General features: G+C 44.4%; 10 protein-coding genes across 12 annotated transcripts; 6 read left to right on the top strand and 4 right to left on the bottom strand.

The window, feature by feature from the left end:
• Nucleotides 1-1,074: 1,074 nt before the first annotated feature.
• LOC6588285 (saccharopine dehydrogenase-like oxidoreductase) lies at nt 1,075-2,851 on the top strand. Its single transcript, XM_002013165.2, has 2 exons — nt 1,075-1,222; nt 1,281-2,851. Exon 2 carries the CDS (start codon nt 1,371-1,373, stop codon nt 2,661-2,663), a length of 1,293 nt encoding a protein of 430 aa, XP_002013201.1. The 5' UTR covers nt 1,075-1,222; nt 1,281-1,370; the 3' UTR covers nt 2,664-2,851.
• Nucleotides 2,852-2,860: 9 nt separating this feature from the next.
• LOC6588459 (cysteine-rich DPF motif domain-containing protein 1) lies at nt 2,861-4,695 on the bottom strand. The gene is made up of 2 exons (XM_002013166.2): nt 4,607-4,695; nt 2,861-3,396 (listed from the first exon to the last, which is right to left on the bottom strand). The coding sequence occupies exon 2, from the start codon at nt 3,382-3,384 to the stop codon at nt 2,872-2,874; it is 513 nt and encodes a 170-aa protein (XP_002013202.1). The 5' UTR covers nt 3,385-3,396; nt 4,607-4,695; the 3' UTR covers nt 2,861-2,871.
• On the bottom strand, nt 3,435-4,544 carry LOC6587887 (putative transferase CAF17 homolog, mitochondrial). Its single transcript, XM_002013167.2, has one exon. The coding sequence runs from the start codon at nt 4,541-4,543 to the stop codon at nt 3,521-3,523; it is 1,023 nt and encodes a 340-aa protein (XP_002013203.1). The 5' UTR covers nt 4,544; the 3' UTR covers nt 3,435-3,520.
• A 168-nt stretch (nt 4,696-4,863) lies between the features above and the next one.
• Nucleotides 4,864-9,503, top strand: LOC6588080 (autophagy-related protein 16-1). 2 transcript variants are annotated; one of them, XM_026986740.1, is made up of 10 exons: nt 4,864-5,119; nt 5,225-5,495; nt 5,562-5,724; nt 6,338-6,426; nt 6,781-7,211; nt 7,576-7,718; nt 8,218-8,518; nt 8,583-8,667; nt 8,744-8,887; nt 9,209-9,503. In XM_026986740.1, exons 1-10 carry the CDS (start codon nt 4,918-4,920, stop codon nt 9,300-9,302), a joined length of 1,923 nt encoding a protein of 640 aa, XP_026842541.1. In that variant the 5' UTR covers nt 4,864-4,917; the 3' UTR covers nt 9,303-9,503. The 2 variants fall into 2 exon arrangements, with proteins under 2 accessions (XP_026842541.1, XP_002013204.2); XM_002013168.2 differs by having other exon boundaries at nt 6,805-7,211.
• Nucleotides 9,504-10,321: 818 nt separating this feature from the next.
• LOC6588018 (RNA-binding protein 34) lies at nt 10,322-11,943 on the bottom strand. The gene is made up of 3 exons (XM_002013169.2): nt 11,491-11,943; nt 11,051-11,425; nt 10,322-10,992 (listed from the first exon to the last, which is right to left on the bottom strand). The coding sequence occupies exons 1-3, from the start codon at nt 11,918-11,920 to the stop codon at nt 10,493-10,495; spliced, it is 1,305 nt and encodes a 434-aa protein (XP_002013205.1). The 5' UTR covers nt 11,921-11,943; the 3' UTR covers nt 10,322-10,492.
• A 163-nt stretch (nt 11,944-12,106) lies between these two features.
• Nucleotides 12,107-12,908, top strand: LOC6588481. Its single transcript, XM_002013170.2, has 2 exons — nt 12,107-12,353; nt 12,416-12,908. The coding sequence occupies exons 1-2, from the start codon at nt 12,135-12,137 to the stop codon at nt 12,887-12,889; spliced, it is 693 nt and encodes a 230-aa protein (XP_002013206.1). The 5' UTR covers nt 12,107-12,134; the 3' UTR covers nt 12,890-12,908.
• Nucleotides 12,909-13,121: 213 nt separating this feature from the next.
• On the top strand, nt 13,122-14,925 carry LOC6588001 (zinc finger protein weckle). Of its 2 annotated transcripts, XM_026994652.1 has the most exons (5): nt 13,122-13,304; nt 13,359-13,719; nt 13,786-14,120; nt 14,178-14,524; nt 14,595-14,925. In XM_026994652.1, the coding sequence occupies exons 1-5, from the start codon at nt 13,155-13,157 to the stop codon at nt 14,707-14,709; spliced, it is 1,308 nt and encodes a 435-aa protein (XP_026850453.1). In that variant the 5' UTR covers nt 13,122-13,154; the 3' UTR covers nt 14,710-14,925. The 2 variants fall into 2 exon arrangements, with proteins under 2 accessions (XP_026850453.1, XP_002013207.1); XM_002013171.2 differs by having other exon boundaries at nt 13,359-14,120.
• A 1,080-nt stretch (nt 14,926-16,005) lies between these two features.
• On the top strand, nt 16,006-17,899 carry LOC6588640 (zinc finger protein weckle). Its single transcript, XM_002013173.2, has 3 exons — nt 16,006-16,223; nt 16,277-17,742; nt 17,816-17,899. Exons 1-3 carry the CDS (start codon nt 16,074-16,076, stop codon nt 17,850-17,852), a joined length of 1,653 nt encoding a protein of 550 aa, XP_002013209.1. The 5' UTR covers nt 16,006-16,073; the 3' UTR covers nt 17,853-17,899.
• Nucleotides 17,898-18,621, bottom strand: LOC6588602 (N-alpha-acetyltransferase 20). The gene is made up of 2 exons (XM_002013174.2): nt 18,302-18,621; nt 17,898-18,232 (listed from the first exon to the last, which is right to left on the bottom strand). The coding sequence occupies exons 1-2, from the start codon at nt 18,598-18,600 to the stop codon at nt 17,995-17,997; spliced, it is 537 nt and encodes a 178-aa protein (XP_002013210.1). The 5' UTR covers nt 18,601-18,621; the 3' UTR covers nt 17,898-17,994.
• Nucleotides 18,622-18,765: 144 nt separating this feature from the next.
• Nucleotides 18,766-20,214, top strand: LOC6588603 (vacuolar protein sorting-associated protein 16B). Its single transcript, XM_002013175.2, has one exon. The coding sequence runs from the start codon at nt 18,790-18,792 to the stop codon at nt 20,152-20,154; it is 1,365 nt and encodes a 454-aa protein (XP_002013211.1). The 5' UTR covers nt 18,766-18,789; the 3' UTR covers nt 20,155-20,214.
• The last annotated feature ends 33 nt before the right edge of the window (nt 20,215-20,247 follow it).

The raw sequence follows: 20,247 nt of genomic DNA on the forward strand, positions 1-20,247 counted from the left end.
TTTTACATATTCCTCGTTTTTTATCTTCCGTGGAATATAACTAATTAAATATAACCCTCAGCGCTGCCCACATAATTTTATACGATTAATGAATCAATTTTCTACAAGATTGGATAGTTTTTAATCCTTGCTTTTATTGTATTTATTGTAAAAAAAGGTTTAAACAAAATAGTTCAACAAAAAAAAGTCGCAATGTTGCTGGTATTTGAGGACATGATGCGTGTATAGGCCTTTGTACACCCTATTTCGTTAATTTTATATGAAGATCAAACGTGATAGCCTTCAAGGATGTGGGCGATGCCCACGCCCTAAACGTGTCGGTGGCGGAGCGGTGCATCTACTGGACTGACCAGCAACATCTACTGGTCCGATGCGGTGGCTCGTCTCATCGAGGTCGCCCTCCTGGATGACAGCAGTTGGCGCGTGCTCTTGTGAAAGGGGGTGGAGAAGCCGCGTTCCCTGGTCCTCGAGACGCGTCGCGAGTACATGTACATGGACAGAGTCGCCTCGGACTCCATACGCCGCGCCACAATGGACGGATCCAACCAGCATCCAGCCACCATGGCCGGGAGCTGATATTCGACCAGGAGACGAGACGCCTCTACTGGATGGCAAGAAGCGTCGGATACTGGTTGGCAGCGACACCGATGAGCTCTTCGACGTGCCCTGGGCGCTCGACATGCCGAATGGCTCTTTTAATCTCTACTAGGGGATGGTTCAACGGCTGGGCGCCAAAAGTTCAGTACGAGTTGGCAGCTTTGAAGTAGCTTAGTGTGACCAAAAGGGATGACGTGTTGGGAACTAGTTCCCAAAATTAGTGCATGCGATAATTAAAAAATTTCAAATAATTGAACAAACGGAAAGCTATGGAATTTTTATTGCTTGTGGCTTGAAAGTATCAATTATCTCTTATTGGACCTACTTCTGTAAATTTGTATATGCTACTTATAATCTTTTACTGCGCATTAAGTTAAATCAATAGGGGAAAACAGGTTTGTGACGGCAATACATACATGTGTGTAACCTCCCACACATTGAGGCCATTCAATGCGCTTTACTGGTTCGTTTTCATGCTTTCGCTCATGAACAACTGGCGATTGGAAAACACTTGGACTTCGATTTGCTGCTTTTAATCGCCCGACCCTTGACCGATGGATATGTGCACACCAGATATACTATAAATAGATCATCAGAGTGACTGAATTAATAGTCAGTGGTAAAGGTTAGCGCGGCAAAATCTATATAGTACATAATATAATGCCGAATATTTTTAATCGCAGACAGCAGAAGCAGCAGGCGTCAACGACAATCAGATAACGATTTGTTCCAACTAATATAAATCATATTTTCTAAACGTCAAAGCTAGTGAAATGGCAACGGATCGATTGGATGTCATAATTTTCGGCGCCAGCGGCTTCACTGGGAAGTATACGGTTTTCGAAGCCGTCACCGTGCTTAACGGCCTGCGATGGGGCATCGCCGGACGGAACCGGGAGAAGCTGGAGTCTGTGCTGAAACAAATGGGGGCCAAGAGCAAGAAAGATCTGTCGCAGACGCCCATCTTCATAGCAGATATCAACGACGAGACCTCTCTGCTGGAAATGGCCAAGCGGTGTCGCATTGTCGTTAACACAGCGGGTCCTTATCGATTCCATGGCGAGAAGGTGGTCAACGCCTGCATCGAAGCAGGTACGCATCACGTGGACGTGAGCGGGGAACCGCAGTACATGGAAACGATGCAGCTGAAGTACGATAAGCGCGCCAAGGAACGTGGAGTGTATGTGGTCAGTGCCTGCGGCTTTGACTCGATACCAGCTGACATGGGCGTCGTCTTTGTGGAGAAGAACTTCGACGGCGTGGTCAATTCGGTGGAAACATTTTTGGAAAGTGGCGTCAAGGAGGGCACCGGTCCCGGCGCCCGTGCTGGTCTCAACTATGGAACCTGGGAGAGTGCCGTCTATGGGCTGGCACATTCGGACGAGCTGCGTGGCATACGGCAGAAGCTGTTCCCCCAGCGCTTGCCCAAGTTCTATCCGCTGCTGAAGCATCGTCCGTTGATCTTCCGCTCCACAGAAGTTGATAAGGTATGTCTGCCTTTCCCCGGCTCCGATCGGTCGGTGGTGATGCGCTCGCAGCGTTTCCTCTACGACCAGGACAAGAAGCGACCCGTACAGATGCACGCTTATGTGGGATTTCCCTCTTGGATAGCTGCCGCCGCCGTTGTTCTGTTTGCCAGCATTTTTGGATTGATGTCGAAATTCCAAATTGGACGCAATTTGCTGCTCAAGTATCCGGGCATCTTCTCGGGAGGCCTGGCCTCTCGCGAGGGTCCCAGCGAGGAGTCCATGGAGCGCACCTACTTTAAGATGACCTTCAAGGCAATTGGCTGGCCCCAGGCTGATCGTCTGGCCGAGAGCACGGACCAGTATACCGTACCGCCCACTAAGACATTGATGGTGCGCGTCTCTGGCATGAATCCGGGCTATGGAGCGACATGTGTGGCGCTGCTTTCGACCGCTTTAACCATCCTACGGGAAAGCGACAAGATGCCCAATAACGGCGGTGTCTTGGCCCCGGCTGCCGCTTTCTCCAAGACTAGTCTCATTAGTGAACTGGAGAAGCACGAGCATGGCATGAAATTCGAGATCCTGGCCAACAAGTGAACGGATCCCATAAAATGATGCAGTTGCTTAGGCTAACTCTTCTGGCTATTCCACTGTTTGTTTATTTTTTAATCACCCATTCAAGTTTGTAGCACAAACATTAGACCTTATTAACCTACCCCACACTTCACAAATGTTATCTTTTAGGCCACAGATCGGATAAATAAATGCAAATTTCCAATTCCCAATAGTGTCCTGAGACCTGCGGCTACTTATCCTTGTCCTCCAGCTGTTTCCGTAAACGGGCCTGTGCCTCCACGGGCCAATCCTTGAGCTCGGCCTTTCCACAGGGCAGACAAACGGTCCTTGTGTAGTAGAAGCTACAGGCACCATCTTTGCACACCACCTTCGAGCAGCTGCTGCATTTGGAGCCCATCGCAATGTAGTACTCGGGCTTGGACTGCCAGCGAGGCGGTGGCGGCTGGAAGGGATCGCGCATTACGTAGGTGTCCTCGAGGTATTTAATGCCAAGCGCAAAGGGCGGCTGGCGTCCAAAGTAGTGTACGAGCTCGTGCATGTCGCAGGCAGAGCAGCGGAAGTCGATCTTGGCAATGCGCTCGTCCTCCTCCAGCGGTTCGAGCTTATCTTGTGGCTGATCCTCTTCGGGCAGCTGCAGTCGGGCTATTTCAGCAGACTCATCATTCAATACGAGATCCTCATCGGCTAGATCATTGTCTATGCTGAGGCTGACGCTGCTGGTGCTGGGCTGGTCGGCCTCCATTATATTCTGACCCTGCAAGAGAACGAACGTAGACAAAGAAACTGGGAAGCTTTGACAGTAAGGAAGGAGCATGATCTTTACTAGAATAAATAACACTTAAGTCTAAAAACAATTAAACGCATTCAGCGTGTATTGGTCAATCTGTGAAGGCCTGGCGACGCTTGCTTGGCAAGTCACTGGGCCACCAATCGGGACGTTCGGCAAAGCAGCGCTCGCCATCGACCACCAGCTCCTGGTGACCGTTGAGCACCTGCTCAATGCGCAGCAGGGCGACGCCGTGGTTATGTGCATGTCCAAAGACGCGGCCAAGATTGGCCCCAGCTATAGACTGGACCGTCTGATTGGCCCCCAATGGAGCCGTCAGACGTATGGGCATATAGCGTTTACGAATCACACCCGAGTGATGAATGCGGGCGGTGAGCTCCTGGCCCACATAGCATCCCTTGTTGAAACTGACGCCGTTGAGAAAGTCTGCGTTTGCCTCCAGAGGAAAACACTTGCCAGGCGGCAGCTCCTCACTGCCCTCGCCCACACCCTGCTTGTAGCGCAGCAGTTGATAGTTTCTCTCTGATGATGGGGGCGTCACAATCATCTCCTTAGCGCGCAATAAGCCATTGAAGTCTGTGGGAGCTAAAATGCGAGTGCCCAGCGTTGGAAGTCTGGGATCGGATGAGATAAACAATTCCCATTCTTTGTTACGTTGCAACTTTTCGCCCACTTGCTCGCCACATTTCTCGGTATTGAAGAGGACCCAGGGCACGTACTCATCATCTATCGAATCCACGTCGATCTTCCTGCGGACGCGAAAGGTGCGCAAATGGCGTCGGAACTCTTCTGAAGCTTCTCGGTCGCACTCCAGAAGATACGTATCCGGGCTTTCTGTACGATATACGATCGTGTCGTATAGAACACGACCCCCTTTGTTCAGGAACATGGCGTATATGGACGACGGGCCATCCGGTCGCTGTAGGTGGGACACATCGTTGGTGACCAGGCCTTGCAAAAACGGGAGCACCTCGGGCCCATGGACGCGAATCAGCTCACGGTGGGCCAATTTTTCCAGTGTGTAAGTTGGCTTCTGCTCAGGCCGGATGTCGGCAAAGTTACGCATGCAACATCCAGTCAGACGTAGGAACTTGAAATTTTTGCATATGTTCATGCTGCAAATGAGTGCGGGTACTGTTCCGGCTATCCATTACAGGCAAATTCGATCTACACTCACCTTGATTTGATTTGTAAAACTCCAATTTACCGACAAACTAACTATGAATTTCTTAAATATTTCTGCTTCAACAGCTGTTCTTGTGAAAAACTCTATTCCCTAACGGATAGCTCAGTGCTGCTCTTGATGTATATCGCACAAAAATATTTATATTAATAGTTGGCCAATAAACCGATATGTACATCGGTATACATTTCACATCTCTAATTGTTCTATTTGTTGTTAAAAATCACCTGAAATAAATTGTAAATTAAATATAATAATGTGTTTTCACGGTAGTCATTTATAGCAGAGATCGAATCGTGGATGCGATGCAAGCAGGTCAGCCAGACAAGCTGTCAGAAACTACTCTGCAATCACGCCAACACCACAACAAAGAACATAACCAGCAGAAAGCGAATTCCAATTTAAAGATGTCTACAGAGGAACATGTGTGGCGAGCCCATATTGTTAAATGCTTGCGGGAACGCAATCGTAAGGAATGTGAAAATTTCAAGGAAATAATTGAACAAAGTAAGGCACGGAGCAGAGCGGCTGGTGCCGAACACTGAGGCTCTTCGACTCCACACACATGTACATATATATGAATGGATATTTGATAACATCTTAACATTTCAGACAACCGACTTATTGACCATGTCGCACAACTAAAATCGGATAATCTGAAGTTATCCGTTGAAAATGAACAGCTACGTAGTGCTGTGTCAACAGGTGGCAGTGGCACCGGCGTCCAAGGGGCGGCCGTAGCTACTCTAGAAAAGAAACTGCTAAGTCAACAAGAAGAGCTCATAGAACTTCACAAAAGGAAGGGGGAAAACTCTCAGTTGATAGTTGACCTAAATATGAAAGTGGAGCAACAACGATTAACAATGTCCGAAAAGGAACACAGGTATCATTATATATACATATATATCAACTACTATTGCATAATTTAATGATCGTTTAACTTTTCCAGCCTTGCTGAGGAGCAAACGAACAACAATCGATTACGGGCAGAGGTCCATTTGCTTCATTCGAGTTTAGAAGAACTCAAGAAACTGAACAATACTCTGCTAGATGAGCATACAGCGCTTCAGTTGGCGTTTAGCTCACTTGAGGACAAAATGCGAGGCATACAAGTAAGTTTTTATTGTATTGTGTTTTGAAATGAACACGATCACTAAAGCATAGTGTTAGTTGACTTCCACATCTAAAATACTAAACCACAAATTATAAACTAAGAGTTATCTAAGGATACCGAGAATTTAAATTTTATGTGACTAGCAAATTGTTTTATTGGACTTGGTCTATCTAGCAGAAAATTAATTGGAAAGTGAGCGAGAAAAAACACTGAAATTTGCAGACCCAATTTAGCAAAAATAAAGAGAACTGCTTCAAACGAAGCGAATATCGAATCCCATCGAATCGATTTGGTTGGGAGCTCATGCCGGGCTCTGGCATTTGGAATAAAAAATAAAACAAATGCATAATAATAATTATCGGTTAATTTTATATAGATAATTAATTGAAGCCTCAATAAGGTATATGGTATACCCATATTCCAAAAAATACACATATGTATAAATAGTATGGATAGTAGTGCCTTTATTATTCCTCAGTATCATTTGAGGGCTTATCAGGCAAAACCGTCCTCGGGCGAGCACAAATATTTTCATAATTAGCTGCAGTAGTCAGCAGCTGTCTCGAATCTAAGAATAATCTAGTTTCAATCGTTTTCGGATTAATTCACAGGATGAAAATCGTTGCTTAGTGGAACGTCTAATGCGTCATAAGTCAAAGGATGCCGACAAACTGAATGAGGAAAATGAAAGCATTATAAGGTATGCATTTTAACATTGAATTCGAGTCATTAACTATTATCACTTTCACCATAAATTCACCATAACGATTATCCGTTATTGCTGGAATCAATACATACATTGACGGGTTACGATAAGTATGTACAGCCACCAGACCATATGTTTGTTCGTCCAGCTTATCTGTTGCTTGTATGTTTACGGGACAATCGGATCATATATTTTTAGTAACTTGTCGTTACGTTTTTAATTGCTGATTCGCTGAGAAGAGCAAACCATTTAGATGAACATTTTCAATAGCATCATTCATTCTGATTTGCTCTTAAATTTGTTTGGTTCAATATGTATAAATGTATAACCGTTTTTAAAAATATCTAGAAAAAGACTGCCGTCAATTTTCAGGAAACGTTCGGCTAAACTCAAACGTGACCTCGAAGACGCTGTTCGTGAACCAAGCAATAGTGCACCTACGTCTGGTAACCGTAACTCCACAAGTCCTGCCCAATTTGTTGGTGGTGGCATGATAACCGACGACGACTTTGACGAGGCGACTATAAATGGCGCCATGGAAGCCATAGGTATTGATGATACTGAATATTTTAACGCTCGTTTTACAGCGGGCGAACTTAGACCATCGCTAGACGCTCTTAAAGCGTCAGGCTATTTAGGCCAAGCAAATCCAACAAAGATACTTATGAAGTTCGAGGCACATGAGAACGAGTCGCATGCAGTACGTTGGAGTCCCGTGGAGCGCATGGTAGCTACAGGCGGCGCTGATCGAAAAGTCAAGCTGTGGGATATTGGCAAAAGTAAGTAGTAAACGTACATATTGTAGATATAATGGATGTGCATACCCTACCCTACCAGTTTCCTCGTGGTCGGTCACCCCTTCCTTTATTTGTAGATAACTTAGATAACATACGACTATGTACTATGGTTGTCTGTGCTCCCAGATAATAAAATTGATATTGATTCTGAAATCTACATATACTCCAAACTGAGCTGAAATTATACTTAATCCTTAATATACATTTAAATATTGTTAATTTTTTGCGTATGTTTACATATGCGAACGTATTTTTAGCCATTCATGAAAGGACTCTGGCTCTAAGATATCAAAATATATTGTTAAAATTTGCTTGTTTTAAAGTAAAATAAAATTATGTATTACAGATTCAACAGAGCCACGTGCAGTTTTGAGCGGGAGCAGCGCTGGCATCAACTCTGTCGACTTTGATTCCACCGGCGCGTATATATTGGGAACTTCAAACGATTACGGCGCTAGAGTGTGGACGGTGATGGATAATCGGTTAAGGGTGAGTCAAAGCATTTGATTCTAGACTCAAGAATGTATACACATGTATGTTGCCATTTGTTATTAAATATTTGCATTAAGTCCCTCTGGCCGGAATTTTGCACAGAACCTAATGCTGCACGCAGTAGTACAGTAGAACCTATTGTATAAGTAGTAGGAACCACTAAGATTCAATCATTACAGCATATATTATGTACCTGCATAGAAATGATTGGTTTAAATATAAGTCTTTGAAAGATTAAATTGAAAAGCATCTGCGACATTTTTATCAATATTAACGTTGAAATTGATGTTATGATTGAATGCTCTGTTCAGCCTGTCTATGGTAATGACAGCAAGAATAAGAGAATTGTTGGAGATCTTACCCTAGAGACTTTGTCACCCCATCGAGAGGCCGAAGACTATTTCAGACGCTGTCTTTCTGTGGTGCTCTGTATAATATTTTGTTTCATTTGTTAATCGTCTAACTGTCTGTCTTGTTCTTTTACTTACTCTGAAAGCACACGTTGACGGGTCATAGTGGCAAAGTAATGGCCGCCAAATATGTCCAGGAGCCCATTAAAGTGGTAACCGGAAGTCATGATCGTACCTTGAAGATTTGGGATTTGCGGAGCATTGCTTGTATAGAGACCAAATTCGCTGGATCAAGCTGCAATGATCTCGTCACAACAGACAGCCTCGGTTCAACGATTATTAGTGGGCACTACGATAAGAAAATCCGTTTCTGGGATATACGTACTGAAAAACAGGCTGATGATGTCTTAATGCCGGCCAAAATCACGTCCCTAGACTTATCAAAGGGTGAGTAGTCATTAAAACAATAAACCAATATCCCAAAAAAATACATTACAATCGTATTCTACAGATTGCAATTACCTCATATGTTCAGTGAGAGACGATACAATAAAGTTATTAGACCTACGCAAGAACCAAGTTATATCCACTTTCACGTAAGTTCCTAGTTCGTAGACTCTGAACAAATGAAAACCAAAAAATAATATTTTGTCGTGTTGCATCTTTCGGCAGAAACGAACACTTTAAAATCAGCTGTGATTTTGCTCGGGCTTCCTTTAACTCGAATGGCCTAAAAATTGCCTGCGGATCGGCGGATGGTGCAATATATATTTGGAATGTTAATGGCTTTTTAGAAACTACTCTGAAAGGGCATAGGTTCGTATATGTTTCGTTAAAAGATTCGAATTTTTAGATATATGTCTCAAAGAAAATTGATAATAATTTTAATTAACATATATATGTATGTACATTCTCGTACAAATAGTATGTATATGTACATATATGTAACTACAAACATTATTGTATATGTTTTGATTAGATTTAACAGACAACCAACCAGATATACAAAAATTCGGAATTTCTTTAATATTTAAATTTTGTTAAAATGAAATTCGAAACATTTTCCATTGAGTTATATATCTTTGATTTTTGCTTAATTCTAACTAAAAATAGTTTCGGTATCGGTTTATTCCACAGCACAGCGGTAAATGCGGTTAGCTGGAGCCCCAACCACAATGAACTGGCTTCCGTAGGAAAGAGCAAACGGTGCATAATATATTCGGATTCTTAGCCCTCCCTTTTATTGCCTTAGATGCCAATCAGTTATGTGAATACTGATATGCTAATATAGCTGTCATAGCTGTTCTATGTACATAAATAGCAGCCATTCTGCTGTAAATAATAAATTTGGTCGGCTATTGGGAAAGGTAAATTCCATGCTGACCTTTTCATTTTTAATTATATTTATATGGAAAAATAGTCTAACTGTATATCAAATATATTTATTTAAGAACCTTTTTTTCTAATATTTAAATAAAATGTATGTATATATTGGTTTGATTATTTGGCCAAAATTGACGCAAACTATTATGCGAGGACTGCCTTTTACATATTCCTAAAAAAACCGGCGTAGGTAAGTAACCGTCTTTTGAACACAGTATCGTCTAATCAATCGACGAGACAAGAGACAAAAAATCGCCTCCCATTCTTTAATTTAGTGGGAAAGAAAAAAAAACAATAATTTCAATTCGAATAGATTCATTTCTTTAGAGATTTAAGGTTAAAAAAAAAACGTCCATGTATCCACTTTTGCACATGTCAAATTTTTTACTTAAATATTTTTTTTTTTAAATATTGTTTCCAAAGGGCCTTAGCTTTTATCATATTCCGAAAAAGTTTTAGCATACTCTCGACAAATTATGGTATGTTCTTGCATGGTATCATGCGCCACTCCAATCCCTTTGGTGCAGACTCGTACTTTCCAATGTTTTTTAAGAAGAGCCCATCGATGTTCAATGGGATTAAGATCTGGGCTATTGAGCCGACCACTGGATTAAATGAAAACTCGAATTATTGGGACGATTTTTCACGAATTTAGCCGTGCGCTTCGGGTTACCGTCTTGCTAGAAAGTGATCTCGGGTATGGGGTAGACCACATTCTATAAGATTTTAAAAATTGATTTCCAAAATATGAAGATAAAATCCTTTCTTCATTATTCCATCCATTTTAACCAACTGGACTATACGTACTCGTATAGTAATAAAAAGCGAAGAAAAAAGTTATTAGTTTGAACAATATTTAATTGTCATTTTATATTCCGCGTAACGTAAAAAAGTCTTGTAAGAAATTGTACAATATTTTAGGGATTGTTCCGGTGGTTTTGTTTTTTCGTAATTGAGTCAAATTAAAAATGGAAAAGGTACAACCCTTTCAATTAGATTGTCACTAATTTAAAACTAAAGACTTAGGCTAGTTTTACATTAAGTTTTCGGCTTTGGTGCAATCTTCTTGGCCATCGCATGTAGTTGGTCGTTGCTCTTCTTCTTTGGTTTCTTGGCCTTTTTGATACCATCAACTTTGACGCCCCGATACTCTGATTTCTTTTTGCTGCCAGCCGCAGTCTTGTCGCCCAGCGCTGCTGTTGGCTTGCCGTTCTGCTTGTATTGCTTTTTATCCAGACGCTTCTTGGCACCCACCGAGTTCTGTTTGGTCTTTGATTTCAATGGTGGACCTGATTTCGCAGCAGCAGCGTCGCGCACCCGTTTGGCGCCCAACTTCTTGACTAAATAGCGTTCCACGTTTATGGGTCTATCGTCGAGCAGTGTCTGGTTGAGTTCCAGGGCCAGGCCCACGGCGTCGGGCGTCTTAAAGCACACATATGCCACGCCCTTGCAGCCCTTTTCGCCTTCCTGTAAGCAGCGGATATATTCGATTTCGCCACAGCTGGAGAATATTTCACGAAGCTTTTCTTCCGTGGCCGCTGAAACAAGAAACTTTAATGTAATATAAACGAAATCAAGGATTTATAAATCGCTTACAATATTTCAGGCTACCGACAAAGATGGTGCGCTTGGCATCGGCATCTTTGGGCCCTTTATCATCTCCACTTTCCGACTTTGCGGCTGGGGTTACACGCAAGTGATTCTCCTTGAATTCTGTGCCATTCAATGCCAGCGCCCTTTCAGCAATCTCGGCGCTATCGAGCACTACGTAGGCGTTGAGGGAGCCCGCCCCCTTACGCTGCTTGTGCTTGAACAATTGTTTGCCACCAGCTGTGCGAAGGCGTATGGACTTGACGTTGCCATAAGGCTTTAGAAGACGCACCAACTGGACGCGTTTTGTGTTGATGGGAAGATTGCCAACAAAAACGGTAGCAGCTTCTTGGGCAGGATCCCGCTCCCATTTGGCAGCACCTGTTTGTGATCAAGGAAAGGACTCTGGTAAAAAGATACTGAAATTTATATTGAATTCGAATTACCTTCATCCTTATTGTTGGCCTTGGATTTCTTGCTGGCCTTTTTTTGCTGTTTAGTCTCTTGTTTAACGACTGTATTGGTGGTCAATTTCTCAGTTTCTTCTTCAGACTCTTTTTCCACAGAATTGATTTCTTTCTTGACCTCCGTCTCTGTTGGCCCTGCGGAAGCTTTTAATAACTTCTGCTGCTGTTTTCTTAGCTTCTGGCCTTCCTTTTTGGCCCGCTTTTTCTCGATTTTGGCCAAATCTGCTACTGTCAACTTCTTGGGACTCTCATTGTCCACGGCCTTATTCACCGCGGCCTTCTCTGTCTTCAGTTGCTTTGGTTTTTTTCCTTTCTTTTTGATTAACTTGCTCTCCTGGGAAACAACAGGTTGTTTTTTCAACGGTTTTAATTCACCTTGCACAGTTTCGGTTTGTCTTGGCGTTTTCATTTTGATACTCTTCGTTTCACGTGTTGTGCTAGTTGGGGATGTGGATATATCAAAATATAACCATGAGGCCTATCGAACGTATATAGATATATTCAAACGATAGTTCCGCAGTCACTGAAGATGTTGTTATTGTCATCCCTATTGTATTAATTTGTTGCATGGTTTTAGTTGTTTTTGCTGCTGTGCTGGTGTTTCGTTTCTTTTGCCGAAAACAATGAAAATATACAAGCAGAAGCTGCGCGACGCTTGGCTGCAAATGCCCGAATTCCGGCCATGGTTGCGCCGTGATCCGGAAGACTCGTATCGGGCGCATTGTCGATTCTGCAAGTGTGGCGTGAATACCAAAATATGCGACTTACGCGCCCATGCACGAACCATGAAGCATAGGAAAAGGGACTCGGAAGCCGTTGTGGAAACCAAGTCAAATCTTATGGTGAGCATTGGGTCTACGTCGTCGAAATCGCACCTACATTAATATACAATATTCACATCTAGACCGACAGTGAAGATGCAATCGAGATTTCAATTTGCCACAACAACATCAACGTTGTACAGCCAACAAAAGTTAAATCGAAATGCCCAGCTGTGAAACGCGAAAAAATCCGCAAAGTTGTAAAGGAGGAAAAATCACAGCCTATTGACTACGAGCAGATACTTCAAAATCTGGCCCTTTATGAGCCGGAACAGGTGATGTTTTCCACTTGTCCGCTGACGGGACCAGAGGAGCATAACCCTGAAGAAGACATCGAAGCGGTAGCCACTACAGATGCTTTAATTGATGAGGATATGATCAACAAGGCTGTGGCCAACGCAATAAATAACCAAAAGGATACTTCACAGATTTTTGGAGACTTTGTGGCCGATCGACTGCGTCAATTAAGTATTGATGCGTCCGAGTTTGCTAAGGATAAGATTTTGAAAGCTATTTTAGAAGCTGCTTCCATCGACAGAACAGTTAGCTATAATTAAGATGACTAGTTTAGTTAATTGTACAAATTTGTTTAAAAGAAATAAAATAAAATATAAAAATAGTTTTTTCTATTTTCCTTTGAACGTTGCTCACCCTGGCGTACAAATAATTGAGCAGTGTTGCACAATTGCTATAAAAAAACCGATAGTATCGATGGATTACCAGCTCTACAACGCGCCGACAAAATGTAAGTGAATTGAAATAACAATAAATTAAATGTATTCCTGCGAAACTAGTAAAAAAAAAATATGTGAATAATCAATCATGGGTAAATTTGTGACCGACTCCGCTTCCAGGAAACAGTGGCTATACTGGTGTCGTCTTTGCGCCAAAAACGACGCCGAGATCAAGGTGCGTAACAATGAAGGCGATGAGGAAGTTGTAAGGATAATTAGCAAATGCTTTGATGTGGAGGTGAGTACAAAACAAAGTGCAGGCAAAGAATCCCTGGTTAATTTCCTGCTTTAGATGACGTTGGAGGAACCGGAACTGGGCAGCATGCTGTGTACCGAATGCTTCTCCATGGTCGGCCAGCTCATTAGCTTCTCCGAAAATGTTAACAAGGTACAGGCAATCTTTGAGTTATTGCGACACACGGAAACAACTGAGACGCTCAATGTGTTTGAGCTGCGTCGGCAGTACGGACTATCCGTCGAGTACAAAACAGAATGTGACACCGACGTTGAGGATGCCACTGATACCTTCGCCGGGGGAGAGAGCCTGGACTATGAGCAGTTCGAAGAGAAGGTGCCTGCGGAAGAGCTTATTGCTACAGATAATGAAACTCATACTGTGTCGCCAGTCAAAAAAAAACGAGGTCGTCCCAAAGGTACTACCAAGAAGACGTTGCCAACAAATACAAACACTCTATTGGCAAAACATACTACCCGCACAGATCCAAAACGCTTCATTAAAGTCGAACCAGACACCCTAAGTGATGATTCTCCCTTACCTGATTACGGGAGCTGTGATACTCAGATGGAGAAGAAAAGTCCCCCAGCTGCGGAGAACACCTGTTCAATTTGCGAAAAGACGCTTACGTCTGCCGCTTCTTTGAGGCGTCACAAAATGGAGGTCCACTTTAACCTAAAACGCTTCATTTGCGATGTTTGCGGAAAGGGGCTGACAACATACACGGCTCTCGTCGAGCACAAGCTCGTGCACACTGACTACTGCCCCTGCATTTGTCACGTCTGCAATGCGGCGTTCAAAAACAAGGCCCGACTCCGGGTAAGTAAATACAGCACCATCGATACTTGATATAACCCTAATTAGTTTCCCTGATAGGTCCACTTGCAAACCCATGGTGCCCCAAGCTTTGAGTGCAATGTATGTGGAAAGAAACTACAGACGCGAGCAATCTTAAACAAGCACAAGTATGTGCATACGGATGAGCGCCGCTTCCGCTGTGATATTTGCGGTCTCGGCTCTAAGAACTCGACGGCTATGAAGATACATCTATTGAGCCACACGGGACTGCGACCATATGTGTGCAAGTACTGCGGGAAGGCTTTTGCCAGCAACACAAATTGTCGCGCCCACAAGCTTAAGAAGCATCCTCGCGAGGCGTCGATGGAGGATGAAAAGGAATCTTCACGAATACCTGTCCCCACGCTGGATGAGCTGCGAGCCATGTAATGATGAGATATGAAATTTGACATGTTGATTGATTTACTGATTTGATTTCTGTATTTTTTTGTGCAGAACCCGAGAAATGGCAAAAGCAAAAAAGGAGGCAGAGCAAGCAGCGGAAGCTCAGGAGGCAGCAGAGGTCGCAGAAGAGGCAGCGGCAGAAGAGCTAGGACTAATTTCAGAGTGACAGAAACAATATATTTTGCTTGTTTTATGGGTCTATAACATAAAATCTGATCGAGTTCATATTGACATAAACAATCAGCACCGCGGCCGAGGAAATGATGTGCTTGGCATCCTTGGAGCCCAGCTGGCGCTGCTGGTTGGTTTTGATATTATGTTTAATATTGCTCGATAGCCAGGACCCGCTCCACTGATCATAAAATTTTATTCGACAAATTAATGCATTTTTTAAAAGATTTATCAAGCACTCATTTTCAAGTGATTATTTAAGAGCAGGATCAAGCAAATGGCTTGCGCCTACGTATATATTCCCCAAAAAAATGTGGACACGGAAGGTTTGCATCGAACTCCTGGTCCTCCTCCCTTACGCAGCAAGCTGTTCTCCGCTGCCCCGGCAAACGGCAGCCCTCAAATGCTTAAACCTAATTTACCCGATTCTTTCTCCAGGGTAGTCCTTATACCTAAGAAATATCCTTTAATGGAAAAAATTTAAGGGGGCGTATGCTCCTTGACACCCCTCTTCACATCGATGGGGGGAGGGCATTAACTGTGGTGGCCCGGTTTCGAGTGATCTCAATTCTGAAGCTGCATCTCCAGTAGTTGAATTCCCAATGGGGACGTGGGATCGCGTATGTACACCGTTACTTTGGCGATTAGGCGACGAATAACTGTCGGCCGGGAGTATTGGTCCGCCAGTCTGGTGGAGCCTCTGCCCAGCCAGCCTGATCCTGAACCGCTGCTTTCCTTGGCAGAAGCTCATCTGCTTCTTCGACCATCTGCGGAAGGCTGCATAGTGGTTCCAATGGTCCGTCCTCGTCGGCGAGATGTGGTTGCTCCGCTTCGTGGACTTCGTGCCTCCCTAAGATGTAAACCTCGCACTTTGCAGCGGCGTTCGCAAATGGTGCTATCTGATAGTCCATTGGGCGCTGGATTCGAGGTCACCACACATCACCAACGTCCGTTGGCGGACGAATGATCGCGTATCCCCAGTGTCGAGGGTAGCTGATAATGGTACCCCTTCGACGGTCAATAGCCCGGCGATCCTACTTCCTTTCTATACTGTGTGGTTAGTGGTTGAGAGCAGTAGGAAATACTGCGGTAGGAATATTTTAAATCTTGTGCCAGGCTACACAGAATAAAACGAAATAAACTTCTTGTGGGGAAATATCGGCCGACCACCGACATCAACTAATAAAAATACCAACTCAGCAAAGGCGTTCTTGGTATTTTTTCCCGAGCTTTTTCAGTTACGCGAGATGGTCACCTTAAACAAACATGCTAATTTAATTGAACAAAAAGTAAACAAAAGCAATCTCCTGGAGATACCGCAACTGGATTAGCTATCTGGGGATCATATGATATGATGAAATGATGGCGGATAGCCACTGGCTGAATTGGTGCCGTCTGTGTGCCAAGGACGATGTGCGCGGCAATGTGAAAGTTTATACGAATGAGAAAGGTCAGGGAACCTGGGACAATGTCATGATTATGGCCATCCGCAGATATTTCGAGGTGCATGTAAGTTTCTGTCAGCGAATAAAGCCAGAGATAATACGACTTTTGTTCCGTAGATGCGACTGGAGGATGAGCTAAGCAGCGTCCTTTGCACAGAGTGCTACACCCTGATAAGTGAACTAATCGATTTTGCTGAGCATGTCACCAAGGTGCAGGCCATCTTTGAGGTTCTGCGCCGCACGGAGACCGAGCAGAATAAACAGCTGGATGTATTAGCTCTCAGACAGCAGTATGGACTCTGCGAGGCCGACTGGTCGCACATTATCAAGCCGATGCCAGTGCCAGAGACCGAGCCCAGTCCTGCCAAACCAATAGAACTGGAAACTGAAGTTTCCGTGGAAGATCTCATTTATCAAGACCACGTAGAGGTATTAAATGAATCTGGAAGCCTACCCAAGCAAGCGAAGAGAATACAGGGAGCGGAGGAAAGCCAGAAACAACAATTTAATAACACTCCATCCGGCAACAAGCAGGAATTTGTAGATTTAAGTCCATTTTTTCAGGGCGAGAAGCTATTGAAGAACAACATGGATGCCATCATAAATGATTTGGAAGCAGAAGATGTTCTAATTGCTGAACCGGACGTCATAAAACGACATCATGAGCGGATTGATTCGAGTTTGGAAGCACCTTGTGGTGCAGACGACGAAGATATCAAGCCGGATGTGTCTGTCAACTATGATGATGATCAAGAATTTCTACACGAACAACCTAGTCCCGCGACACTCGCGATTGAACCACCAATAAGTGCATCTCCAACTGATGAAAACTCTCGTACGGACAACGACGAGACGAAAAGTAAACCTCTCAGGTTGGAACATCCCAGCAAACGCTGTCGTATGGAATGCAAGAGATGCGGCAAAACTTACAGGAATCGTGCCTCCTACGAGAAGCATATCGATCAAGAAGAGTGCCAGAGAATCGTTCGCAAGGTGAAGATGGATAAGAACACGAGCTGCGACCTCTGCCATAAGACACTCTCGTCGGTATCGGCCCTGAGGCTGCACAAGGAGGGTATGCACGAAAACGTCAAGCCATTCGTGTGCGACAGTTGTGGCAAGCAGCTAAAGACATTAACAGCGTTAAATGAACACAAGCTGGTCCATACAGAGAGTCGTCCTTTTGAGTGCCCCGTATGCAAGGCGGGTTTCAAGAATCGGGCTCGTCTGAAGGTTCACTGTCAGATCCACGAGGATCCTAGCTTCATATGTAATATTTGCGGAAAGAAGCTGCAAACGCGACGCACCTGGAACATGCACAAGGTGGTTCATAAGGAGGAGCGTAACTTGAAATGTGAGGTCTGCGGAGCCCTCTTCAAACGGTCAAAGACTCTGAAGACGCATTTGCTTAGCCACACGGGTCTAAGACCCTATATCTGTAACTATTGCGGAAAAACATTTGCCTGCAATGCCAATTGTCGTTCCCACAAGCTGAAAAAACATTCGCAGGAGATCCAACAGGGCGATCGGGAGGGCATGCCATCTCGTTTGAGTGTTCCCACTTTGGAAGAGCTGCGTGTCATGTAAGTTATGGTTAAGTTATGGGACGGTATGGGCACAGTGAATATATTAACTAATAAATTAAAATATTTACAGAACCCAGAAACTTCCAAAAGACGAAAAGCAGCCATGAAGAAACAAAAATTAAGTCTAATTCCGAATAAATACAAGTGTTCTATTTTTGGGCGTTGAAAAAAGTGATTCTAGATTTAATATTTAATATATCTCTAACTAAATTTAATTGCAGGCACTATAATCAACTGATTCCGTTCAGATCATTCCAAATCTGCCACTTCTGCATCTCCAATTCGTACAGGTTGCGTATGCGGTATGACCGATTTCTTATTAACGTCTCTGGACAATGCCTTGCGCATATCGTGTGCATCCTCGTCCTGATCGCCCGCGTAGTAGTCGAGTATGGTGCGGTATATGATGTAGCCGAGGTTCGTGTACATTTTGATGGCCACCTCGTTGCTCTTGCGCACGAACAGATCCACAAAGTAGGCCCGTTTCCTAGGAAGACAATGCAGTTGAATGATTTGATCTCTTATCCCTGCTGCGGGACCAAGGCCCAGTAACTACTTCTCCGATATGTCTTCCAAGAAGTTCATCAGCAGTGCAGCTAGACCGAGCCGTCTGTAGTCGGGCGACACAGTTAGAGCCGTCACATGGCCGTGCCAGTTTTCCATGCGTCCCTCCACTTTGCCCATAATGTAGCCCATAATTTGGCCACTGGGCGATTCGGCAAGCTGAAAGTACTCCGGCCACTTGGCCAAGTACTGTGTGTAGAAGGACATTCCGTATGTTTCCGTAAGTGGGTCCAAGTTGACATTGTTGAATTTAAAAAGATCGTCGAAAGTGAAAGGCCGCAATGTAGTCATTTTGTTGATTTATCAGATATCCTTCCGCATCGTATTCATATATACATATGTATGTATGTCGTGTAGTTGTATCGATGGTAATCGACTATCGAAAACGACAACTATACATATGTATGTACATATATGTACATATATTAAATCGCGAAAAAATTACCACCACGATATTTCACAACAAAACAAAAGATAAAAATGGACGTACAATTTGATAGCGAGAGCTATTGGAACAGATCCTCGCGAGCCGCTTTCAGCTTCGATGATGAGGACGAGGTGGATATCGTGAGCACAGAGCTGCCTAGCAACAAGTGGGAGAACAATGGAATCTTTAGCGACGATACCATTTCCGAGGCGAGTTTTGAAAACAGCCCCGCCTTGAATCATCTCTCCATCAAAGCCATTCTGAGTGAGGAGGCGTTAAAGCTAGTACTTCAAGAGCAGAACCTTGACGAGCGCGTCATCCACAAGGGCGTCTCACCCGACGAGGAGCTAAAGCTGTTGCGTCGACAAATCCAGAGCACTCTATACAGTCCCGATCTGGACGCCACGGCGCAAAAGTTGCTGCAGGGAAAGACGGCACCATTGGAGATGTTCAGGTCCCTGCATGAGAAGCAGCAACTGTTGGATACGCTTCTCAGCAATGGTGGAGGCCATGCGGTAGTCACTGTGCTGCTCTTCCTTAAACGCACATTGAACGCGGCGCAATTCTACGCTATTCTGAAGCAACGACCAAAGGCTTTGGAACAGTACCTCAGTTATTTGCGCGAAAGTGGCGACGTGAGCAGCCACATTGATCTGCTGCAACGCTTTGGCCGCCACCAGGAGGCAGCCCTCAAACAGTTTCAAGCGGCACTGGCCAGCGAAGACGCCCCTTCGCGAAAGCAACATCTTCAGCGCCTGGTAGATGCGTATGCCAATGCAGGTGTGGGCATTGTTCCACTGTACGAGCAAGTTTTCCACGCCGCACTGAAGATGCAACTTTTAATGGAAAGAGAGGGCACTGCTGGCAAGCAACTGGGCGATCAACCCACGCCCATCGAGCTGCTATACGTGTGCTGTCAGCAAAATAACAATTGGAAAGAACAGGACATGCTGAAGCCCATTGCCCCGCAGCGCTTTGCTGCCGACCAACAAATCTCGCCGGCCCAATACGAATGGACCGCTCTGAACGAACGAGCCCAGGCCCAGGCGTACGCTGACTTGGAGTGCATCTTCGAACGTGTGCCCACCTGGCATCCCCTGAAGTCCAAGCAATTTCACATTAGCTTCGACCTGACGCTAGCCGTGCTTCGTCTCTATGAACTGCACGCGCCGTCGACGGTGCTGCAGCTGTTCCTCTCCAAGATGGGCAACAGCGGCGAAAAGTTGGCCCTGGCGCAGAAGGTGAAGTGCATTAAGGCCGTGATAGATGCCATGGTGGGGCTGAAGCAGCAGCAGGAACTGAAGCAGCTCAGGGAGACCCTGCCCGAACGGTCCGAGGAGCAGTTCTACTGTGAGAATGCACTCAAGTCGCTGCAGAGCAAGCGATGGACCACAGACAACATAAAGCTCAAGCTGTAGAAAGGATTTCGCTTCCCTTCTTTTGTTTTACTTGTATATAAACGTATTTTTATTGTTAATCATATATATAGTATGTATGTATATGCGTGTATA

Source organism: Drosophila persimilis, unplaced genomic scaffold, assembly GCF_003286085.1.
Source record: "Drosophila persimilis strain 14011-0111.01,24,50 unplaced genomic scaffold, DperRS2 tig00000000-arrow-pilon, whole genome shotgun sequence".
Lineage (NCBI taxonomy): Eukaryota > Metazoa > Arthropoda > Insecta > Diptera > Drosophilidae > Drosophila > Drosophila persimilis.

Bases quoted from the DNA above. Each gene is read 5' to 3' on its own strand.
- LOC6588285 (XM_002013165.2), top strand. From the start codon at position 1,371: ATGGCAACGGATCGATTGGATGTCATAATTTTCGGCGCCAGCGGCTTC.
- LOC6588459 (XM_002013166.2), bottom strand. From the start codon at position 3,384: ATGGAGGCCGACCAGCCCAGCACCAGCAGCGTCAGCCTCAGCATAGAC.
- LOC6587887 (XM_002013167.2), bottom strand. From the start codon at position 4,543: ATGAACATATGCAAAAATTTCAAGTTCCTACGTCTGACTGGATGTTGC.
- LOC6588080 (XM_026986740.1), top strand. From the start codon at position 4,918: ATGCAAGCAGGTCAGCCAGACAAGCTGTCAGAAACTACTCTGCAATCA. The intron at 5,725-6,337 runs GTAAGTTTTTAT...ATTAATTCACAG, and splicing joins ACAAAATGCGAGGCATACAA to GATGAAAATCGTTGCTTAGT. The intron at 8,888-9,208 runs GTTCGTATATGT...TTTATTCCACAG, and splicing joins ACTACTCTGAAAGGGCATAG to CACAGCGGTAAATGCGGTTA.
- LOC6588018 (XM_002013169.2), bottom strand. From the start codon at position 11,920: ATGAAAACGCCAAGACAAACCGAAACTGTGCAAGGTGAATTAAAACCG. The intron at 11,426-11,490 runs GTAATTCGAATT...GATCACAAACAG, and splicing joins GGCCAACAATAAGGATGAAG to GTGCTGCCAAATGGGAGCGG. The intron at 10,993-11,050 runs GTAAGCGATTTA...TTCTTGTTTCAG, and splicing joins TGTCGGTAGCCTGAAATATT to CGGCCACGGAAGAAAAGCTT.
- LOC6588481 (XM_002013170.2), top strand. From the start codon at position 12,135: ATGAAAATATACAAGCAGAAGCTGCGCGACGCTTGGCTGCAAATGCCC. The intron at 12,354-12,415 runs GTGAGCATTGGG...ATTCACATCTAG, and splicing joins AAACCAAGTCAAATCTTATG to ACCGACAGTGAAGATGCAAT.
- LOC6588001 (XM_002013171.2), top strand. From the start codon at position 13,155: ATGGGTAAATTTGTGACCGACTCCGCTTCCAGGAAACAGTGGCTATAC. The intron at 14,121-14,177 runs GTAAGTAAATAC...TTTCCCTGATAG, and splicing joins AAAACAAGGCCCGACTCCGG to GTCCACTTGCAAACCCATGG. The intron at 14,525-14,594 runs GTAATGATGAGA...TTTTTTGTGCAG, and splicing joins CTGGATGAGCTGCGAGCCAT to AACCCGAGAAATGGCAAAAG.
- LOC6588640 (XM_002013173.2), top strand. From the start codon at position 16,074: ATGATGGCGGATAGCCACTGGCTGAATTGGTGCCGTCTGTGTGCCAAG. The intron at 16,224-16,276 runs GTAAGTTTCTGT...TTTGTTCCGTAG, and splicing joins GCAGATATTTCGAGGTGCAT to ATGCGACTGGAGGATGAGCT. The intron at 17,743-17,815 runs GTAAGTTATGGT...AAATATTTACAG, and splicing joins TTGGAAGAGCTGCGTGTCAT to AACCCAGAAACTTCCAAAAG.
- LOC6588602 (XM_002013174.2), bottom strand. From the start codon at position 18,600: ATGACTACATTGCGGCCTTTCACTTTCGACGATCTTTTTAAATTCAAC. The intron at 18,233-18,301 runs GTAGTTACTGGG...TTGTCTTCCTAG, and splicing joins TTGGAAGACATATCGGAGAA to GAAACGGGCCTACTTTGTGG.
- LOC6588603 (XM_002013175.2), top strand. From the start codon at position 18,790: ATGGACGTACAATTTGATAGCGAGAGCTATTGGAACAGATCCTCGCGA.